Source organism: Carettochelys insculpta, chromosome 2 (assembly GCF_033958435.1).
Source record: "Carettochelys insculpta isolate YL-2023 chromosome 2, ASM3395843v1, whole genome shotgun sequence".
NCBI classification, from domain to species: Eukaryota; Metazoa; Chordata; order Testudines; family Carettochelyidae; genus Carettochelys; species Carettochelys insculpta.
The window spans coordinates 229,903,439-229,920,867 of NC_134138.1; the positions used below are offsets into that span (position 1 = coordinate 229,903,439).

Here is a 17,429-nt window from a genome sequence, read left to right on the forward strand (position 1 = left end):
CCTTGCGTCACCTCTTCGCCCATGTGTGCTCTCCACCCTATGTGGGAGGCATTTCTAGTAAGAAAAACCGATACTTGTGGTTGGTGGAAGGGTACCCCTGTTAGCATGTGCTTGGGGTTTACCCACCATTGCAGGGATTTGCGCACCTCTGTTGTGGGCGACACCACCCTGTGAACGGTGTGTGCTGCCGGTTTGTATACGCTCGCCAGCCAGTGCTGCATGCTGCGCATGTGTAACCTGGCGTTCCGTACTACGAACGTCGCCGCTGCCATGTGGCCCAGCAGCTGTAAGCACGTCAGAACCGGCACCGTTGGCTGAAGGTGATGACTTGCACGAGGGAGCCGATGGCCCGAAAGCGTGGCTCTGGTAGATACACTCTTGCTGTAATAGAATTTATGCGTGCCCCTATGAACTCTATGTCCTATGTGGGGTCTATCTTTGATTTTGCCAGATTGATAACCAGGCCGAGCGAAGAGAACGTGCCTGCTGTGACGCGTATCATGCGTAGTACCTCCTCCTTTGAGGCCCCTTTGAGTAGGCAGTCATCCAGATACGGAAATATAAATACCCCCTGTCTGTGCAGGTAGGCTGACACCACTGCCAAGGTCTTGGTGAAGACTCTGGGGACCGAGGAGAGGCCAAACGGTAGGACCTTGTATTGAAAATGTTCTTTGCCTACCATGAACCGGAGGAATCGTCGGTGAGCCGGATGGATAGTTATGTGGAAATACACGTCTTGTAAGTCGAGGGCTGCGAACCAATCTCCATCATCCAGTGCCGTAAGGATGGAGGCGATTGTGATCATCCGAAAGCGTTGCTTGTGCAGGTACCGGTTGAGGCCTCAAAGATCTAAGATGGGCCTCCAGCCTCCTGTCTTTTTCTCTGTGAGGAAGTATCTGGAGTAGAACCCTTTCCCTTGCAGTTGCTCCGGCACTCTTTCCACTGCCCCTATGAGCATAAGATGGTCTACCTCCTGCTTGAGTCTCGCTTCGTGGGAGGCATCCTGCAGGTGGGGCCTGGGTGGAGGTCGTGGCGGTGGGAGCGACTGGAAGGGGATCGCATACCCCGTGGCTATGATCTCCAGCACCCATTTGTCTGTGGTGATCCTTTCCCACTGATCGTAGAATGGTCGGAGGCGATCATGGAATAACAGCTTCGGATGACATTGTGCGATGGTAGTGATGGCGCAGCCCTGGATCTGTGTGTCAAACTTGTGGCCTTTGGCCCTGCCCCGAGGACACACGGCTCTCTTGGTAACATCGCCTGGGAGTTCTATATTGTTGATGTCGCCCTTGCTCCTAACCCCTGTGGTACTGGGGACGCTGTGGCTGATACTGGTACCGTCTTTGCTGAGGGTAGTACTTTTTCTTTCTGTATGGAGGGGTGTAGATCCCTAAGGTCCTAAGAGTGGCTCTTGAGTCTTTACTGGAATGAAGGACCGAGTCAGTTGATTCAGCAAACAGCTTCTGCGCGTTGAAGGGGAGATCGACAATCTTCGCCTGCAGATCCCTCGGTATACCCGACGTTTGGAGCCAGGACTCCCTTCACATTACCACTGCCGTAGCTGTTGAGCGTGCTGCTGTGTCCGCAACATCCAGGGCGATCTGAACTCCCGTCCTTGAGGATGCGTAGCCTTCTTGCACGATAGCCTTGAGCACCGGCTTCTTGTCCTCTGGAAGCGAGTCCATGAGGGAGGTTAACCTAGAGTAGTTGTCGAAATTGTGGTTCGCTAGATGTGCTGCGTAATTCGCCATTCTCAACAGTAGGGTGGAGGAGGAGCAGACCTTTCTGCCGAACAGCTCTAGTTTCTTGGCATCTTTGTCCATTCCCCCTGTTTTGAGCTGAGTCGTTTTTGATCTCTGTTGAGACGATTCTACCACCAGAGAATTTGGTTGTGGGTGGCTGAATAGGAACTCCATGCCCTTCGCCGGCACGAAGTATTTCTTGTCCGCTCTCTTGTGGACAGGCGGAACAGTCGCAGGGGTCTGCCATATCGTGGTGGCCGACTCCAAGATTGCTTCGTCAAGCGGTATGGCTATTTTAAAGGAGGCCGGAGGTCTCAGATTTTTAAGGAGGTTATGGTGCTTCTCCTGCACCTCTGCTGTCTGGATGCCTTGCGTGAAGGCCACCCTTTTAAACAGCTCTTGGAACTGTTTGAGATCGTCCGGAGGATGGATGTCCCCTGGGGCCGTAGCCTCATCCGGGGAGGACAGCGAGGAACCGCTAGGGTACGCCTCTCTGGACCCCTCCGGGTCCTGTTGACGGTGGTACATCTGCTCGCTAGAAGCTTGTGAGGGAAAATCCTGGGGTTCCAGAACCAACTCCCCCTGAGATATCCGAGTCTCTGTCCCCATTCACGATTGCCCTCGGGGATACGGAACCGTCTGTGGGGATCTGTCCCTGGTAGTATGCCTATGGCGTCTATGCCCCGGATGATAGGGGCGACCATGGCAACACGGGCACTGCTCCTGGGATGGTGACCTGGACCACTCCCTTGGTGCATACCCCCTACGTCTGGGGGAGCGAGATCTTCTGGAGACATGGGACGCTGGAGAGACCGATTTGTGATAGTACTCAAGTGGCTGTAGAAATGGAGATGGGGGCTCCGGATAGGATAGGGGTGACCCCTGCCTTCTTGTTGGAGTCCGCAGCACGAGCGGAGGGCTCAGAGAAAGCAGCTCTGCAGCTCTGCCTGGAGAGGGGCTGCGGTGCCGTGCTTTCTGTGATGCCTTTCCCTCCCCTGTGGGGGTGGCTCCCCCCCCGATGCATCGGGGATCTCAGCCCCGTAGTCTGCACCGTGCTCGGCACGCTCCTCAGCGGTGCCGCGCGGGCGGTCTCCCCCGGTGCCTGCAGGCTGTGTGCCTGCGTGCTCTGCGCCGCCGGTTCCCCGGGGGTCGGTGCCGCTGTTTGCGGAGCCACCGGTTCCGGCGCTTGCTTGGCTGCCGCCCTGCCCGCGGTGTGGGGCGGCTGTTTGATCATCGGAGGCTGAACCTCCGCCACGTGCGTCTCCGCACCGCCGCCGATCAGCTGTAGCTGCGGCTGGGGGCTGTGCGCTCCACCCGGCCCGCTCGCTGTTGCTGCCGGCAGGGATCGGGTTGGGGAGATTTTCCTCCATTTTTGCGCTGATGGGGTTAGGGACGCGGCTTTCCTTTTACGGGCCCCGGAGGGTCCCTCCTGCTGCGGCCGCTCCGGCACGTCTGGCTGGAGGGCCTTGTTGAACAGCAGCATTTTCAGCCGCATTTCCCTGTCCTTCCTTGCTCTGGCTGTTAACTTGGCGCAGAAGGAACATTTCTGAGTGACATGGGATTCCCCCAAGCACCTTATACACTGACTGTGCCCATTAGACGCTGGCATCGCCTCGCGGCACGACTCACACTTCTTGAATCCTGAAGAGGACATTTTGGTGAGTCTTTGAGTTGTTAATAGGGTACTTAGCACCTTCTCTGTGCTTGTTCCCCTCTCGGATAAAGCCTGCCGCGGCAGGAGGGCTAATGGCCCTAGGCTCCTGGCCTCCGGTGCTCTGCTTCTTACTAGGATTGGAAGCTTTGAATTCCTTCCCTTTGATTTTTTTTTTTTGAAAACAGGAACCAACTAACTTAATCTAAGACTGAAGAAACTTTAAAACAATCAAAAACGTTAAATACGCTAACTCTGGCCGTAGCCTGAGCAGATTCCGTCTGCAGCCAATGGCGGTTAAAGAGGAACTGGCGGGGACCGGATCGCGCACGTGGCCAGGAGCACGCAAGGGAGCGGCGTGCACCGGCGCATGTGCGGTCCGGCAGAAACTGCTTGGAAGATCCGACCTGCAGGGCCGGGGCGAGCCTGACACCTAACGTGGAGCACCCACGGGGACACTCGAAGAAGAATAATCTGTTTTACAGAACTTTTTTGTTCTGTCTGTACAAAAGGCCATAGACCTCCTTGCTTCAAGTGCATGGAGCCTTGTTTCTCTATTCGAAGAGTATGGCTTAGGATAGAAGGATGGTAATATCATCAGTTCGTTTATGTGGAATGCCAAGCAGACCTTGAGAAGGAATGCCGGACATAAATATAATATCACCATGTCCTTAAAGAAAGTTGTATAAGGTGGAATCGCCATTACTGCAGCCAGCTCACTGACTCTATGGGCCAATGTTATAGCGAGAAGCAATCTGGTCTTTAAGGTAAGTAAACAAAACAACGTGGTGACTAGAGGTTCAAAAGGTGGTCTAGACACCATATCCTGCACCAGATCCATAGATGAACAGCCTCTGCACACAGTGTGAGATTGCACCCCACCTATGCAGCAGGAAGTGTTTGCAAGCATTGAACACTGCTCTTAGCTCCAGCTCCAGCGCGCTCCCGCACGTTTGGTTCAGCTAACTACTGCTTCAAAATCTCCAAACTGCAGCGCCAGAGTGGGCCTGACATCTGACATGGGCCACCCATGGGGACCACTTGAAGAAGAACTAGAGTTCCATCTACACCTTCACAAAACATTAGGCTTTAGTCCAAGCCTTTTCTGCAGCATTACAAACATCTCTAGCACCTGCATCTTAACACACAGAGCCACACAGTCCTGCATCTGTGAATGCTGCTTACTAGTCAATCATGGGAGGAATACATATGGGGATCAGCATTGTCTAGGTAAGGCAGATGAACTAATAGACAGCAAAGAACAATACAGCCAAAGACCTGGTCTGCAACTGACTTGTCTTACCAGGCTGTTCATGGTCTGGAATCTGTCCTTAGGGAAGCAGGACCTCATACGTAGATCTGGAATGTCTAACAGAGGGATCCCACGGACAATAATAGGGGCAGTATGATGGATCAGCCACATAAGAGGGATCCCAAAGGCACTGGGTATCAGTAGCCTCCCAGGTAATTACATCTCATTGCAGGATAGGTCTAAGACAATGTTGAGGATCTATTCTGGCCAAGAGCCAAGCTATACAGAAATGATCCCTTGTCCGACATGTTGTATTCAGCCAATCTGAAGAGAGGTTTTGGCTCCACTAGGAGTCACCAGCACCAACAGGTGAAGGTGCCAACGTGTGGGCAGAGTAGAAGATTAGCACATTCTCATCAAGGTGGGTTTCTCTCCTGATATGTCTTTTCAGAGGATGAGACATGAAAAAGCATGTGACTGAAGGTAAGAAAAGATGCAAATATCCTCCAGAAAATTAGACGTTTCAGTCTGTCACAGAGTGTGGAGTGCCCATGTACACTGTGATCAACAGAGCCTTACAAAACCGAGTCAAGTACTGTTGAAGAGGGCCCATCTTGGAGCTCTCAGTAAATGCAGGTGCTGATGTGTTGGCTTGTGAGTTGGAGCCAGTATTAACAGATCTCTTTCTCACCTTACCCTCGTGGGCAGGAGATTTAGGCATATTTAAGTCTTTAGGTCTTATACACAAGGACTCACACAACAGGGACAGAATTAGAGAGGGATCCTTTCTCTTAGGAACAAGCCTAGATGGGAATCTGATCCTGTGAGAGTGCCTCTCTCTCATGAGAGGTGAAGGTGAGCATTCTTTGGACTTACTTAGTAGCTGTGTGTTCCTCCTCAGCAGTGGAAAAGGCACTAGGATGTGCTGGAGGCTCAGCCACCCAGAATGCCTCCTGCATCAACCATAGCTGTGAGGAGCAGGGGTTACACCTCCGAACCAGCACCGAAGCCTGACCATGGCGCATCTCTCCTGTTGCTACCAGGGAATCCTCCCTGAGCTTGGAAGCCACTGGAGAACAGTCCCTGTCATGCCTTTTCTTTTTGTGAGGCACTGGGGGATTGAGACTTATGTCTCTGAGGAGATTGAGGTACCAGCCCTTAATGATGGCACCGTGCTCCCATCCCCTTCATCAATGCCTGGGCTGAGCTTAGTACTGGTGCACTCCTCACCAAGGAAAAAAGTACTTGGCCCAGTGGACACGGATTCCTTGGACTGAGGAGCTGCCTCCCTCAATAGGACCTTTGAGGCGCTGAGCCCTGTCCTTTAATGTTCTCGGCTTGAAAGTTTTAAAGATTGGGCAGTGGTTCTGATGATGACTCTCACCCAGACACTTCAAGTAGGCTGAAAGAGGATCACTTTTCAGCATGCACTTCTCACAGTCAACACAGCTTTCGAAGCCTGGCGACCTTGGCCCGAGACATCAAGGAGGGGGAATGATTTACACTAATAACAATAAAACTATTAACTATTTACAACTATTAACATCTAATTAGAACCATTTAGAGATAATATCTAACCACCACCAGCTAACTAAGAGGATTGCTCACACGGGCAATGGGAAGTTCCAGCAACTGACATCACGGCAAGAAGGAACGGAGTAGGGTGGGGCAAGCAGTACCTACACTGGGTGCTATATCAGCACCACTCCAGGGGGCAACACCACTCTGACCTGACAGCAATCAGCTAAGGAAAAAAATTATCGCAACTGAGCACACATGTACACACCTACATTGGAATGCACATGAACAATCACCCAAAGAAGACCATTTGACTACTGCTAGACAGAACAGGTGACATACAGCCTGAACCTGGGGCTGTGGTACTGGCCCAGGGACACTGCCTCAAGCAGAATGAAAGAGTGGTCTAGATACAGGAGTTCTCACCAGCATTACAACCATGGGGTGGGACATGGTAGGACGTGTAGGACTGGGATAGAGAAGTTACTCACCTGTTGTAACGATTGTTCTTCAAGATGTGTCCCCGTGGGTGCTCCACAATAGGTGTCGGGCTCGCCCGGCACCGCAGATCGGAAATCTTCCAGCAGTTTCTCCTGGATCGCGCATGCGCCGGCGCACGCCGCTCCCCCGTGCGCCCCCGGCCACGTGCGCGATCCAGTCTCCGCCAGTTCCTTGACCAACCACCTCGAATGCTCCTAAAAAACACTAAACAGAGATCCGAAGAGGGGAGGATGGGCGGGTGGTGGAGCACCCACGGGGACACATCTCGAAGAACCATCGTTACTACAGGTGAGTAACTTCTCTTTCTTCTTCGAGTGGTCCCCGTGGGTGCTCCACAATAGGTGACTACCCAGCAGTAACCCAAGTAAGGAGGTGGGTAATCGGTTTATGTGCAGCTTGCCCCCGAGAGGACTGCTGTCGACAGATGGGTATCCTCTTCGAATACCCGATGTAGGGCATAATGCTTGGCTAAGGTGTCGTAGGATGACCAGGTCGCCGCTCCACAGATGTCTTTTAACGTGATGCCCTTGAAGAAGGCTGTTGATGCCGCCACTGCCCTGGTGGAGTGAGCCCTGGGCGGGGCCCGCAAAGGAGTCTTTCGAAGCTCGTAGCACATTTTATACAGGACACAATGTGCTTTGAGATTCTCTGTGAAGAGAGACCTTCTCCTTTTGACCTGGGAGTGAGAGAGACTAGAAGCCTGTCTGTTTTCCGGAAGGACTTAGTTCTGTCTATGTAGAAGGCCAACGCCCTCCTCACATCCAGGAGATGCAGGTGTGCCTCCTTGCTGGAGCTGTGAGGTTTCGGGTAAAACGAGGGTAAAACTATTGGTTCGTTAAGATGGAACTCCGAAGAAACTTTTGGAACAAAGGCTGGGTGCAGCCTTAAGGTTACCGCCTCCTTTGAGGATACTGTGCAGGGCGGCGTTGCCATCACTGCTGCAAGCTCACTCACCCTGCGGTCTGACGTAATTGCAAGGAGAAAGGTTGTTTTCATCGTAAGGAGACGTAGGGGAACTGTGGCTAATGGTTCGAAAGGTGGACCCAATAGCGTGCTGAGCACCAAGTCCAAATTCCACGATGGTGGAAGCGGTTTCCAAGGAGGGTACAGGTTTACCAGCCCCTTCAAGAACCTTGTAACAATAGGATGGGCGAATACAGTGGGCCCTTCCTCTGTATGCTGAAAGGCTGATATAGCGGCGAGGTGGACCTTTAGCAAGGATAGAGAAAGCCCGCCTCTTTTGAGGTCCAATAAGTATTCTAGTATTACAGGTATAGGAACGTCAAGGGGAGCTAACTGCTTGGCGTAACACCAGGCTGTAAATAGAGTCCATTTCTGCTTGTAAGTCCTCCTGGTGGAGGTCCTTCGGCTACATTCCAGGACTTGCTGTACTCCCTCCGTACACATGCTCTCTAAGGAGCTGAGCCATGGATTAGCCATGCTTGTAGACGCAGATCCTGAGGGTGCGGGTGTACTATGGACCCCTGAGTCTGCGTGAGTAAGTCCAGCGCCACCGGTAGAGGAAGCGGTGGGCGGTCCGACATACGCAGAAGCAAGGGAAACCATTGCTGCCGATCCCAAGTTGGGACTATGAGTATCATGCGAGCTCTCTCCCTTCTGGCTTTCTGCAGAACCTTGTGGATAAGAGCTGTGGGGGGAAACATGTAAAGTAGGGGGCCCCTCCATGAAATCATGAATGCGTCCCCCAGGGACGCCCGCCCCACTCCTGCCCTGGAGCAGTACTGGGGACACTTTTTGTTGTACTGGGTGGCAAACAGATCGATCTGGGGAAACCCCCATGTACGAAAAATGCGCCGTAGCAGATCAGAGCGGATCTGCCATTCGTGCGTGAGTGCGAAACGCCTGCTCAGCTGATCTGCTTTCATGTTGTGAGCGCCCGGCAAGTACGAGGCTTTCAATGTTATGTTGTTGGCGATGCACCAGTTCCACAATCGGACTGCTTCCGCACATAGGGCACGGGATCATGCTCCTCCTTGTCGATTGATGTAAAACATAGTGGAGGTATTGTCGGTATTGATCCTGACTACTTTGCCATGTAGCTAATCTCGAAAATGTTTGCAGGCATTGAACACTGCTCTGAGCTCCAGTATGTTTATGTGCAGTGTGTGTTCTGCAGGGGACCATAACCCTTGCGTCACCTTGTGGCCGATGTGTGCTCCCCATCCTATGTGGGAGGCGTCGGTTGTAAGAAAAATAGAAATTCGTGGTTGGTGAAAGGGCACCCCCACTAGCAGATTCTTGGGGTTTTCCCACCACGCCAGGGATCTGCGCACCTCTGTCGTGGGTGACACCACCCTGTGGACAGTGTTGGATGCCGATTTGTAAACGCTCGCCAGCCAATGCTGCAGGCTTCGCATGTGTAACCTGGCATTCTGTACCACAAATGTCGCTGCCGCCATGTGGCCCAGCAGCTGTAAGCACATTAAGACCGGCACCGTGGGCCTGTATGTGATGACTTGCACCAGCGAACTGATGGCGCGGAAGCGGGCGTCGGGTAGGTACACCCTTGCTGTGATAGAGTTTATGCGTGCCCCTATGAACTCTATATCTTGTGTGAGTTCGGTCTTTGACTTTGCGAGGTTGATAACTAGGCCCAGTGAAGAAAACGTGTCCGCTGTGACGCGTATCATGCGTAAGACCTCTGCCTTCGAGGCCCCTTTCAGCAGGCAGTCATCCAGATATGGGAAAATAAACACCCCCTATCTATGCAGGTAGGCTGACACCACTGCCAGGGTTTTGGTAAAGACTCTGGGGGCCGAGGAGAGGCCGAACGGAAGAACCCTGTCCTGGAAGTGCTCCTTGCCGACCGTGAAGCGGAGGAAGCATCTGTGTGCCGGGTGGATTGTTATATGAAAGTAAGCATCTTGTAAGTCGAGGGCTGCAAACCAGTCTCCATCGTCAAGTGCCGTGAGTATCAAGGCAACTAAGATCATCCGAAAACGTTGCTTGCGCAAGTAACGGTTGAGGCCCCGAAGATCTAAGATGGGCCTCCAGCCTCCTGTTTTCTTCTCTGTTAGGAAGTAGCGTGAATAAAAACCTTTCCCCTGGAATTCTTCCGGCACTCTTTCCACCGCCCCTATGAACATAAGGTGATGCACCTCCTGCTTGAGCCTCGCCTCGCCTCGTGGGCAGCATCCCTGAGGTGAGGGCCTGGCAGGAGGCTTCATCAGTGGGAGCAACTGGAAGGGGATCGTGTAACCGTGGCTATGATCTCCAGCACCCATTTGTCTGTGGTGATCTTTTGCCATTGGGAGTGGAACGGTCTGAGGCGATGATGGAACATGAGATGAAAGTGGCATTGAGCAATGGTATTGATAGTGCAGCCCCCGACATACCCGTCAAACTTGTTGCCTTTGGGCCTGTCCCAAGGGCGTATGGCTTTGTTGAGAACGTCGCCTGGGAGTTCTGTACTGTTGCTGCTGTTGATGGCGCCCTTGGTCGTAGCCCCGTTTATATTGAGCACGCTGTGGTTGGTAAGCATAGTGTCTTTGCTGAGGATAAAATTTTTTCTTCCTGTATGGGGGAGTATAAATGCCCAAGGTTCTAAGTGTAGCTCTCGAGTCCTTACTGGAGTGGAGGACCGAGTCGGTTGAGTCTGCAAACAGCTTTTGTGTATCAAAGGGAAGGTCCACGATCTTCGCCTGTAGGTCCCTAGGGATACCAGATGTCTGGAGCCAGGATTCTCTACGCATGACCACTGCTGTAGCCGTTGAACATGCCGCTGTGTCCGCCACGTCCAGGGCAATCTGGACTCCCGTCCGCGATGCTGCATAGCCCTCTTCAACAATCGCCTTTAACACCGGCTTTTTGTCTTCCGGAAGTGAATCTGTGAGGGGAGTAAGTCTGGAGTAATTATCAAAATTATGGTTTGCTAGGTGTGCCGCATAATTTGCCACTCTCAATAGCAGGGTAGAAGAGGAATATACCTTCCTGCCAAACAGCTCTAGCTTCTTAGCATCTTTGTCCGATCCCCCCGATTTATGCTGAGAAGCCTTCAACCTCTGCTGGGACGATTCGACCACCAAAGAATTTGGTTGTGGGTGACTAAAGAGGAACTCCATGCTCTTTGCCGGGACGAAGTACTTCTTATCCGTTCTCTTGTTCGTAGGCGGGATAGAGGCCGGAGTCTGCCATACGGTAGTGGCTGACTCCATAATGGCTTCGTCCAGCGGAATAGCAATTTTGGATGGAGCTGGGGGGTCTCAAATTTTTCAGGAGTTTGTGATGTTTCTCCTGCACCTCTGCCATTTGAATGTCTTGCGTGAAAGCTACCCTTTTAAATAGCTCCTGAAATTGTTTAAGGTCATCCGGGGGGGAGATATCCCCGGGGGCCATGGCCTCATCTGGGGAGGATGAGAAGGAACCACTGGGATAAACCTCCCTCGAACCCTCAGGCTCCTGTGGTCGATGATACACTTGCTCCCTGGAGAATTGTGAAGGAAAGTCTCGGGGTTCTAAAACTAACTCCCCTTGAGACAACTGTGTTTCCGTCCCTGATCGAGAGTGCCCATGGGGGTATTGAGCGGCTGGGGGGACCTGCCCCTGGATGTAGGCCTGCGGTGTCTGTGTCCAGCATGATGAGGACGACCATAGCAGCATGGGCAAGGGTCCGGGGATGGAGACCTGGACCACCCACGGAGCGTGTACCCCCGATGTCTGGGAGAGCGAGACCTCCGCGACGACACAGATAGAGGTGAAACTGGCTTGTGATAGTACTCCAGGGGATCCACTCCCAGAAATGGTGAAGGTGGCCCAAGCCATGGTGACATTGGTTGGAGGAACGGAGGAGGTGGTTTTGGATAAACCGGTGGAGACACAGGCCTTCGGTGCGGCGTGTGTATCACAGCGGGAGGGCTTGGTGCTAACAGCAACACAGCCGTGTCTGGAGACGGGCTGCGGTGCCGGGTTTTTGATTTCGCCTTGCCCCTCCCCTGCGGGGCTGGCACTGCCCCCGCCCGTGCCGGGGATCTCGGCCCCGCTGTTGGCGCCGCGCTCGGCACAATCAGCTGCGGTGCCATGGGGGTAGCTTCCTCCGGCACCTGCAGGCTCCGTGCCTGGTGCCCCTGCACCGTTGGTGCTGCGGGGGCCGATGCCGCCTGCGGCGGTGCTGCCAGTTCCAGCGCTTGCCTCGCTGACACTCTGGGTGCCATGCGTGCCAGCTGTTGTGTAACCGGAGGCTCAGCCTCTGCCATGTGCGCTGCTGCGCTGCCGCTTGCCTGAGTATGCGGCTGGGGGCTGTGTGCGCCGCTCGTCCTGCTCGCTGAACCCGCTGGCAAGGATCGAGCCGGGGAGAGTTTCCTCCATTTCTGCACTGAGGGGGTCAGAGGAGCTGCCTTCCTCTTATGCAACCCAGAGGGCCCTTCTGGGTGAGGCTTCTCCGGCAAGTCCGGCTGGAGAGCCTTAACGAACAAGAGCATTTTAAGCCTCATCTCTCTGTCCTTCCTGGCCCTGGCTGTGAGCTTAGCACAGTGAGAACACTTCTGGGTAATGTGTGATTCCCCCAGGCAGCGGATGCATTCGCTATGCCCATCGGAGGCTGGCATAGCTTCGCGGCATGACTCACACTTTTTAAAACCTGAAGAGGCCATTGCGGTGAGTCCTTCACTGTTAATAGGGTACTTAGCACTTAATCCATGCCTTTCCACCCCAAATAGCGATCACCGGCCTGCGGGGCAGCGGGCAGCCTAAATGGCCTTCACGTCTGCTCTTCTCTTCTCCACTCCTCTCTTTTTTTTGATGATATTCTCTTTGTCCTTGCTTTCTCTCTCTCTCTTTTTTTTTTTTTTAGTAACCAAAAACAACAAATTACACGTAGAAAACAACTATCTAATCTGACTCTGGCCTTAGCCTGAGCGGATTCCATCTGCAGCCGATGGTGGCTGAGAACGAACTGGCAGGGACTGGATCGCACACGTGGCCAGGGGAACGGCGCATGCGCGACCCAGGAGAAACTGCTGGAAGATTTCCAATCTGCAGCGCCGGGCGAGCCCGACACCTATTGTGGAGCACCCACGGGGACCACTCAAAGAAGAATCCTCCTTTCAACTTGCACCACATACAAGCAACAGTGACTAACACAAGAAGCAGAAGGTACATGGTTAGAATGTAAGACACTATGTAAGACACTACAGACTTTGGATTTTTAACTGGGCTGGAGTGTGTTCGTCTAGTTATCTAGGCACTAGATGCTCAGTATGTTGTGTTACTTCTGTGGATGGAATCGTATGTGGCTCCCCATAGACTACCGAATGGTCCCTTATTGCAGCTCAGGGCTTGTCACGGCACAAATGAAGTTGTTTTATAATGGAGTGAGACTGGGCCTGGTAGTAGGGACAAAGGGTTCTCTCAGGCCTGCGGGAGTGGGATCCCACTTAAGAACCTAGGGTGCCTCTAAAAGCACTTGATATTTATAACTTTCAAGTATTCCCATTTACATCCACTCCATTTAGTTACTGCTTAGCCTATCTGTATCTATTTTCCCCATAGACCACTAATGCACGAATTTCATTAAAACCATGATTTTTTTGCTCAATTCCTTCCAACTTGTCATTATTTCTAATAGCATGCCTCGAACCAAACCAAATATTCCAAGTACAGTCACATTAACCATGTATACTAAGTGATTTTGTTTCCTATTAGATATGAGATGGTTTCTATTTTCAGTCCAAAACATCTGTCACTGGAATCTCAAACTAAATGGCCCAGATTCTGACGCATATGTCATCCTCTTTGTGACATGGGACTAGTGCAAAGGATTGAACTGACTTAAGAGCCAACTGGAGACATTCACTGACTGAGGAAAACTCCCAAGTGGCAACTCTGTCTCTACACTCCTGCTCCTCCTCTGGTTCCAAAAGGTTGAGCTGGGAAAGATGGTTCAGCTGGCACAAAACAAGGCAGCCCTGAAACCAATGTGTCTTGAACTGGGGTCCAAACTTGTATGGGTGAGGGGGACAGAGTGTGTGTACAAAGAATTTCCTGGCTCTAAACAGGAACTTTAAACTCTTTTTAGAAACATGTTATAATTTGGGCTGGTCACATATCCACCTCATGCAAAACTACTTACCTCCTTCAATTGATCAGCACTCCCCCATGATGCTGAACGCTGATGTGATCTCTTTTCTGACCCCTCTTCTGCCCAACAGCTAGGAGTCTATGAAACAAAACAAAAGATAACAAATATAAGGGCTTGGGCTCAACTACTAATTAGTATTTTGCATTAAATACACTGAATTCACCATGTAAGACACAAACTCTCTGCACTATTTCTCACCTCACCTTCCAGCAACATATTCAAACAGTCAGTACTGTCTGTACATGCATGTACTCCAGAACTGATGTGTGTGCAGTGACAATGCTCTCAATGAACGAGGAAGTGAAAATACAGACAATTTCTATTTCATTATCTTCTCTTACTACAAAATAAGGCTCTGATTCTATAGGGAAACACTCTTACACATTTCTTTGTGCACTGAGTTTAGTGAACTACTGTGTTCAGTTACCTACATGAAATTACTCATGTATGTTTACAGACTTGGGACATTACATTCCCCAGGAATTTTAAAGAAATGGAGACTAAAAGGAACTGGATGGATTTTTCAGTAATGTTCAAACAGTTAGCAGGATTTCTACAGGATTACAAAAATAATGAAGAAGACAATACACCATCAGAAGTTATTCCAATTTAAAAAACAAACAAACCTGGAATATATGGCTTTAACTACACTTTACAGAACAGATTAGAAAACACATAAAACTGTAAATCCTATTAACTTTATTAAGAATACTGTAAACCTAATCCTCATATTACAAAAGACAAAGGTCAAGCAGTGCAAAATGAATTATTTAAAAAGAAAGGTTACTCACCGTAGTAACGGTGGTTCTTCGAGATGTGTCCCCGTGGGTGCTCCACATTAGGTGTCAGGCTCGCCCGGCGCCGCAGATCGGATCTTCCAAGCAGTTTCTGCCGGACCGCGCATGCGCCGGTGCACGCCGCTCCCTTGCGCACTCCTGGCCACGTGCGCGATCCGGTCCCCGCCAGTTCCTTGACCAACCACCTCGGATGCTCCTGCAAAACACTAAACAGAGATCCGAAGTGGGGAGGATGGGCGGGTAGTGGAGCACCCACGGGGACACATTTCGAAGAACCATCGTTACTACGGTGAGTAACATTTCTTTCTTCTTCGAGTGTCCCCGTGGGTGCTCCACATTAGGTGACTACCCAGCAGTAACCCAAGATAGGAGGTGGGTAATCGGATTATGTGCAGCTTGTCCCCGAGAGGACCGCTGTTGAGAGACGGGTATCCTCTTGGAATACCCTGTGAAGGGCGTAATGTTTGGCGAAGGTGTCAAAGGATGACCAGGTCTCCGCTCTGCAAATGTCTTTTAGCGCAACGCCCTTGAAAAAGGCTGTTGATGCCGCCACCGCCCTACTGGAATGAGCCCTGGGAGTGGCCAGTAAAGGAGTCTTTTTCAGTTCGTAGCACATTTTTATGCAGGATACGATGTGCTTCGAGATTCTCTGCGAAGAGAGACCTTCTCCTTTCAATTTGGGAGCGAGAGAGACTAGGAGTCTATCCATTTTCCGGAAGGACTTGGTCCTGTCTATATAGAAGGCTAGCGCCCTCCTCATGTCCAGGAGGTGTAGGCGCGCCTCTTTGTTAGAGTTATGAGGCTTTGGATAAAACGAGGGTAAAACAATAGGTTCGTTAATGTGAAACTCAGAAGACACTTTGGGAACAAAGGCTGGATGCAGCCGTATGGTTACTGCCTCCTTGGAAAAAAACATTGCAGGGTGGCGTTGCCATAACTGCCGCAAGCTCGCTCACCCTGCGAGCTGACGTGATTGCGAGAAGAAAGGTTGTCTTTATCGTAAGGAGGAGGGGGGAGACCGTGGCCAAGGGCTCGAACGGTGGTCCCGTTAGCACATTAAGCACCAGGTCCAAGTTCCACGAAGGTGGAAGCGGTTTCCGAGGGGGGTATAGGTTTACCAACCCTTTGAGGAACCTGGTAACCATGGGATGGGCGAACACCGTGTGCCCTTCCTCTTCGTGTCTGAACGCCGAAATGGCGGCAAGGTGGACCTTTAACGAGGATAGTGAGAGTCCTTCTCTCTTGAGGTCCAGTAAATACTCTAATATTACAGGTATAGGCATCGAAAGGGGGGCTAGCTGTTTGGTAGAACACCATGCTGTGAAGCGAGTCCATTTTTCCTTGTAGGTCTTCCTGGTGGAAGCCCTCCTGCTACTTTCTAGGACTTGCTGCACTTCCTCCATACATGTGCTCTCTAGGGAGCTGAGCCATGGATTAACCACGCTTGTAGTCGCAGGCCTTGGGGGTGCGGATGCACTATGGACCCCTGGGCTTGCGTGAGGAGATCCGGCGCCACCGGAAGGGGCATTGGTGGACGGTCCAACATGCGCAGGAGTAGGGGGAACCATTGCTGTCGATCCCACGTTGGGACTATCAGGATCATTCGGGCTCCTTCCCTCCTGGCTTTCTGCAAGACTTTGTGGATCAGCACTGTGGGAGGAAAAGAGTAAAGCAGGGGGCCCCTCCACGAGATCGCGAATGCGTCCCCCAGGGACTCCCGTCTCAGTCCTGCCCTGGAGCAGAATCGTGGGCACTTCTTGTTGTGTTGAGTGGCAAACAGGTCTATCTGGGGAAAACCCCATGCGTGAAAAATTGGTCGTAGCAGATCGGGACGGATCTGCCACTCGTGCGAGAGTGCGAAACGCCTGCTCAGCTGGTCTGCCTTCACATTGTGAGCGCCTGGTAAGTACGAGGCTTTCAAGATTATATTGTTGGCGATGCAACAGTTCCATAACCGGACTGCTTCCGCACATAAGGCACAGGACCGAGCTCCTCCTTGCCGACTTATATAAAACATGGTGGAGGTATTGTCTGTACTGATCCCTACTACTTTGCCTTGTATATGGCCTCGAAAGTGTCTGCAGGCGTTGAACACTGCTCTGAGCTCCAGTATATTTCTATGCAGTGACTGTTCCGTGGAGGACCACAGCCCTTGAGTCACCTCTTCACCCATGTGTGCTCCCCACCCTATGAGGGAGGCATCTGTAGTAAGAAAAACTGATATTTGTGGTTGGTGGAAGGGTACCCCTGTTAGCAAGTTCTTGGGGTTTACCCACCATTGCAGGGATCTGCGCACATCTGCTGTGGCCAACACCACCCTGTGAACGGAGTGTGCTGCCGGTTTGTATACGCTCGCCAGCCAGTGCTGCATGCTGCGCATGTGTAACCTGGCGTTCTGTACTACGAACGTCGCCGCTGCCATGTGGCCCAGCAGCTGTAAGCACGTCAGGACTGGCACCGTAGGGCTGAAGGTGATGACTTGCACGAGGGAGCCGATGGCCCGAAAGCTAGTCTCTGGTAGATACACCCTCGCTGTAATAGAATATATGCGTGCCCCTATGAACTCTATGTGCTGTGTGGGGTCTATCTTTGATTTTGCCAGATTGATAACCAGGCCGAGCGAAGAGAACGTGCCTGCTGTGATGCGTATCATGCGTAGTACCTCCTCCTTCGAGGCTCCTTTGAGTAGGCAGTCGTCCAGATACGGGAATATAAATACCCCCTGTCTGTGCAGGTAGGCTGACACCACTGCCAAGGTCTTGGTGAAGACTCTGGGGACCGAGGAGAGGCCAAACGGTAGGACCTTGTATTGAAAATGTTCTTTGCCTACCATGAACCGGAGGAATCGCCGGTGAGCTGGATAGATAGT

The 17,429-nt window shown here is 51.9% G+C and overlaps 1 protein-coding gene across 4 annotated transcripts in view; it reads right to left on the reverse strand.

Annotated features, from left to right (window-relative positions):
- Window positions 1-17,429, reverse strand: part of GLCCI1 (glucocorticoid induced 1) — a 115,713-nt gene that overhangs the window by 50,662 nt on the left and 47,622 nt on the right. For all 4 annotated transcript variants that reach the window (XM_074984693.1, XM_074984692.1, XM_074984695.1 and 1 more), the window contains exon 3: window positions 13,755-13,841. In XM_074984693.1, coding sequence (XP_074840794.1) covers window positions 13,755-13,841 — 87 coding nt within the window. The remainder of the gene's footprint in view (window positions 1-13,754; window positions 13,842-17,429) is intronic.